General features: G+C 21.6%; 1 protein-coding gene across 1 annotated transcript; it reads right to left on the reverse strand.

The window, feature by feature from the left end:
• Window positions 1-194: 194 nt before the first annotated feature.
• PRSY57_0915000 (hypothetical protein) lies at window positions 195-5,885 on the reverse strand (the record flags this gene model as incomplete). Its single annotated transcript, XM_012907390.2, has 1 exon — window positions 195-5,885. The coding sequence occupies one exon, from the start codon at window positions 5,883-5,885 to the stop codon at window positions 195-197; it is 5,691 nt and encodes a 1,896-aa protein (XP_012762844.2).
• Window positions 5,886-6,323: the final 438 nt, after the last annotated feature.

Genomic DNA, 6,323 nt, shown 5'->3' on the forward strand with positions numbered 1-6,323 from the left:
AAAAAAAAAAAAAAAAAAAAAAAAAAAAAAAAAAAAAAATTTTTAAAAATATTGTTACATATAAGATAAATATATAAATATCTATGTGTTCATTTTTTTTTTTTTTTTTATTCTTTTTTTTATTCTTTTTATTTTTTTATTTTTTTTTATATTTTTTATTTTATTTTATTTTATTTTATTTTTTTTATTTTGTTTTACTTCGAAACAACATTTGTATAACTAGTTCTTCTTAGTTTATTTAAACGCTTATAGGCCATAGCTGTTGAATCATTTGAATTAAGACTACTACCATCACTTTTATTATTTTCATCCTCTACATCTGAATGATAATTTTTTACACTTGCATATTCATTTATGCTAGAATCATCATTATCATTATCTGTATTTTCATCACTAGAACTTGAATTCATTTCTGCAATTTTTTTTTTTATACTATTATTATGTTGATAATTATCCAAGTGCTTATCTTCCGTAATAATATTAATTTCTTCCTTACTTTCATTTCTGAGTGTAGATTGTTCCTTATATACGTATGTAATATTATCATTACTTCTAAGGGATAATGTATTTTCATTAGTTTCTATACTGGAAATATTTTCATATTTACTCTTACTCTTATTAATACTTTCTACTTTTTCATTGTTTCTATCATTTATGTGATTCACCTCTGCCATGTCTTCCATTGGTTCAGATACGTCTTTACTATCAGAATGAATAACATTTTGAATATCTTCATTATGATTAGTATCATCATACGTGTTCGTTTCAATATCCTTACGAACCTTAGAATCAATATTTGTGTGTATATTCGAAACTGCACTAATTCTTTGCTGTCTTCTTAAAACATCTCTCATTTTAATCATATTTTCTAAACTGGTATTTACCGGACTGTTGTCCTTATTATCATTGTTATCATTATTATTATTATTATTATTATTATTATTATTATTTATTTCGTTCAATATTTCTTTGGTAGTCATTCGATCGTCATTTATATCCACACCCGAGCCCCGTGGAATCAAAGGATATACAAAATTTCTATTATGCAAAGCTTCTATATAATTTACATAATCTTGTATAATTTCTTCATATATCGTTTCTTCTTTTAGTTCATTTATTTTCTTTAAATCTAGAAGATTGTCCTGTGGGTTATCTGTTTTTGGTTTTTCTTGATTAATATCCTTATTTTCTCCAAAATAATTGTAATTTTTTATTAAATTGTTTTTAATAAAATACTGTTTTATTTGTTCCATTTTATTGTCTATACACTCTTTAAGTACTTCACAATATCTTATTTCATTCTTTGATTTCATTATATCAGATGAATGCATACAAAAATTGATTAAAACATAAAAACTTTTTAAATCTTTAATTGTATCATTTACATTTATTTCAGCACTTTTAAATAATATAGTAGATTTGAATTCATTTATTTCTTTTTTTTTCTTATTAATAAATTCATCATTTTCATTTTTTTTTTTTTGTTCATCTATTTGTTGATCTATATTTGTATCATTTGTAATATTCGTTTCTAAAGAATTATTTTTATTTAGATATTTCCTTTGCTGTTCATTTGTTTCATCAAGTGATTCGTTTAAATTTTTCTTTTTTTTTCTTCCTCTTTTTTTTACTTCTTTTGTTTCATAAGAATTTTTTTTTTCGATATTTTGCATATCTGTTAAATCTTGAAATAAATATATGTGTATTATTTTATACACAAGCTCTATAATATTTGATCTGTTGGTTAGAGCTATACCCTTTTCAATTATAATGAGCAGCATCCACTTAATATATTTTGCCATGTTATACACTAGGAAATTTATATTGGCCTTATGTAAAATAGTAAATATCATAAAAGTTAATATGTTTGTAAAATGTGCTGTTTTTAAATTATATTTTAAAACGGCTTCTGATGTTTTAAAAATAATTTGTTCAAAAGTATAATGAAATATTAATAAATTATTTTCACTCATAGATGGATACATAGAGAATATAGAAAAAAGAAATAACTTATCATGTGAATTTATATTTGTCATATTATAGGTACTAATTTTTTTAAAATCTTGTACACAATTATATGTAGCTGGAGATATTAAAAAGCACATTTCAAATAAAGCTCTTAATTTATTTGATGATCTTTTTATTAATATAAATAATTCTTCATTTGTAATATTATATACATGATTACCTAAATATTCTGTTAATAATAATTTACATATAACTCTTAAACATATGGACTGAATATATTTGCTTGTATTCAAATTGCCGTTTAAATAATTCCACAAGCTTTCAACAGCATCAACAATTAATTCATCATTGTTTAAATTTGGATGTGTCATTAGAAGATCTCCTAAAACACAAATATATATCTCACATCTAAGAGAATTTATTTCTAACTTTTCTAATAATTCTTTATAATCATACCACGCATCTTGGTTCGTTGAAAAATAGTTCAGTAAATATTCGTTGGGAGAATTATATTCATAAAATATATAGTTTTTTTTATTTACATCTTCATCACAATTATTATTGTTCATATTGTTCATATTGTTAATGTTGCTGTTTTGGTTAGTGCTGTTATGTAGGTTCAGATCTAACTTATCGTTAATAGACATAATATCTATATTACCCTTATTGTATATATTTGGATATACATTTGAATGTATCTGTTCTATACTTAATAAACACGTATTAAGTACTTCACATGTATCCACAATAGCTGTTTTGTACGCATATATTTGTTTCTTTAATTCTTCATCATTTCCAATAAACATACACCAATTACCTAAACATTTAGAAACTAAAATGTCATAAAACTGATCTTCAATTTCTTTATCATCCCATTCTGGCATAACAGAACAACAAAAATTTAAAGCAGGTAATAATAATTCGTTTGGAAACTCACGAAGAGCTGAATCAAATGAACAATGTGATTTACTTTTACATAAAAAACATTCTAAAATAAATAATATCCTTAACCATCTTCTTTTCAATTCTAATCTTAACAAACTTAACATAGTAATCTGTTTTAGAAATATTTCTGTGTGAAATCTTATCTGTTCATGGAAAGCATACAGATGCATTGATGTATTACATGTATTATTAATATCACAATTTTTCTTATTTCCATTATTGTCATCATAAACAAAAGTATTAATATTATTGTTATTAGTATCATTTGTTTTATTACTATTTACCCTTTCTTGTTCCTTTACCTTTTCCATCTCTGATAAGTCCTTAATTTTGGCCTCGGTCACATCTAACTTATGTTGCATTTTTTTACACAAAATTAATAAATGCTCAATGGATAATGTATTTAAATGCTTCTTCCTTATAATATCAAATATAGTATCATTTTCAACATTCATTATATTACTAAATATTAGCGTTAATGGATTTGTATCCACTTGTTCAAAAGACTTATAATTTTTAGACAACCTATTTGGTTCATCAGAAAATTCTTTTATTACTTCCTTTTCTTGTATAAAAATGTTTTCATTTTCTTCATTATTTTCAAAAGGTTCTTTTATTTCAGATATAATACCTAAAACATGGTTCGTTAAATTTATCTCGATATCATTCACATCATTATTCTTATTTTTTATATATATCATTTGTCTTAATAAATCTATACATGCATATATGTAGCTATTACTTAGCCAGTAAGCACATGTAATATGTCCTTTTTGTAACTTGTAATAATTTACGCCGGTATTATTTAGCATTCCTTTTATAATAACTTCTCGCAGGGGACCGGTTAATAAAATAGTAGAACAGCATTTTAAAATTTTTTCGACTTGATAAATTTCTATGATATCTAAATATTTACATATTAGAAGCAAATTTTTTATATTACATAAATAATTATAATTTTCATTTATATTATCTTCATTTATTAAGATATTTTCATGTGTATTTGAGGATTCATCCTCTCCCTTGTTTTTAAACTCATTACCATCATTATTATGTGCATCATTATTATGTACATCATTATTATGTACATCATTATTATGTACATCATTATTAAGTAGATCCTTATTATGTACATCATTATTAAGTAGATCCTTATTATGTTCATTCTTATTATGTAGATCCTTATTATGTTCATTCTTATTATGTAGATCCTTATTATGTACATCTTTATTATGTTCATCCTCATTATGTTCATCCTTATTATGTTCATTATTTATGTGAACATTAGAATCAGACGTTTTGATTACCGTACGGTAATATATACATTTATCACAGAACTCATCGTCAAATATAGACGTTTGTATGTATTTATTTTTTTGTTTATCTTCAATAGTATTTACATAGATGTTACCCTTTCCACAAGTACAAACTAAAGATTGTTCATATGATTGATCTGCATCGTTATTTTCAACACAATTAATATAATTTTTTCTATTATAATATAATCTCTCATTAAACCTACTAAGATACAAATAATAATATATTGTATTAATAACTTGTAGAGCATCAATTTTTTCTTTCTCTTGTTCATCTGAAAAATGTTGAACGTAAATTCGGAACATATATAATTCGGCTACATTTAAAGAAAATAAATTATTTAAACAATAATTAAACCAATTTTCATTATATGTACTAGTATCATTTCTTAAATTCTTACAATCATATTCTTTTTTTTCTTCATAAAGTTCCATACTTACACTTTTAATTAAATCTTTACGTATATTATTCAAATGTACTTTACATATCTGTTCTATGATCAAATCATTGTCTATATCACTGTTTAAAATATGCAATAATAAATTTTCTATTTTATCATCAAAATATTGAACCCAGTGTAAAATCATTCGATAACAACTTTCTCGAACGGATTTCTCTTTATCGTTTAAACCACATAATAACAATTCAAATTTCATATCTGAAGGAATATAAAAATAATAATTCTTTAATTTATCGTATACACTACTTCTAACATTATGATTAATATCATTTATTCTTATTAAAAAATTTTTCAAGATTATAAGATATTCACTATTGTTATTATTACTATTATTATTATTATTACTATTATTATTATTATTATTATTATTATTATTATTGGGGGAAGTAGAAGTTGTATAATCCTGTACATTTATTGATATATTTTTTATAGCATTAATTCTGACCATATTATGTACATCATCAAGACATTTTAAAAAGCTTCCTTTTGTATTAAAATCTTGAAAAGGTTCTAATATATTCAAACATAAAACTCTAACATTATGATCTTTATCATTTAATAAAGATAAAAAAATATTTACATGCTTTTTACATAATTTATTTGAAACATCAATTTGTAAAGCACATGCCTTTTTAACTAATGATTTAATAACTTTACACATATTTATTCTTTGTTTCTTATCTTTAATAAAAACATTATCTAATAATCGATTCCATAACCTTGTTATTAATTCATATTCTTGAACATTACTATTACCTTCCATATAATTTTGATTACTTTTTTTTTTCTTATTTTTATTTTCACTTAATATTATATCACAATAATATAATATATCAAATAAAAATTCTACAATCTTATTAAAATTATCATCTTTATTATTTACTTTTATTATATTTAAAAGAATACGAGAACATATCTCGTAAATACAATACGGATTTATATACTTTTTATATACTATATCATATACATTTCCTTTTATTATATTTTTTAAAATATCTTTAATGTACGTAAATCCTGTCTCACTATCATATTTATTTGTATATACATAATGTATTGTTCTTATTATATTTTTTATATGAATATTCTCATTCTTTATTTTTAAATTCATCAAATTAGATATGTTATCATTATTCGAGCGCTTGTTTTTATTCTCCTCATTTCTTTCAAAATTCTTTTTCAGCTTTGTCGACTTCATGATATATTTTGGAGACTTTTTAAAAAAGAAGTATTAAAAGATATGTAAGCAAATTAAAGTACCAAAATATATATATAAATAAATACACAATTATATAATATGTGAACTGCACCAAAAAAAAAAAATAAAATAATAAAATTACAAAATTTAAAAACTATTATTTTACATAATCAAAATGTTGACACATTTTACACATTTTTAAAGTATCAACTTTTAGATATTATTTTATAAAATACTTTTTATGTAAAAAAACAAAAAAAAAATAATAATATAATAATAAATTTAAAAGAAAAAAAAAAAAAAAAAAAAAAAAAAAAAAAAAAAAAAAAAAAAAAAAAAAAAAAAAAAAAAAAAAAAAAAAAAAAAAAAAAAAAAAAAAAAAAAAAAAAAAAAAAAAAAAAAAAAAAAAAAAAAAAAAAAAAAAAAAAAAAAAAAAAA

The sequence above is a fragment of the Plasmodium reichenowi genome, chromosome 9 (genome assembly GCF_001601855.1).
Source record: "Plasmodium reichenowi strain SY57 chromosome 9, whole genome shotgun sequence".
Lineage (NCBI taxonomy): Eukaryota > Apicomplexa > Aconoidasida > Haemosporida > Plasmodiidae > Plasmodium > Plasmodium reichenowi.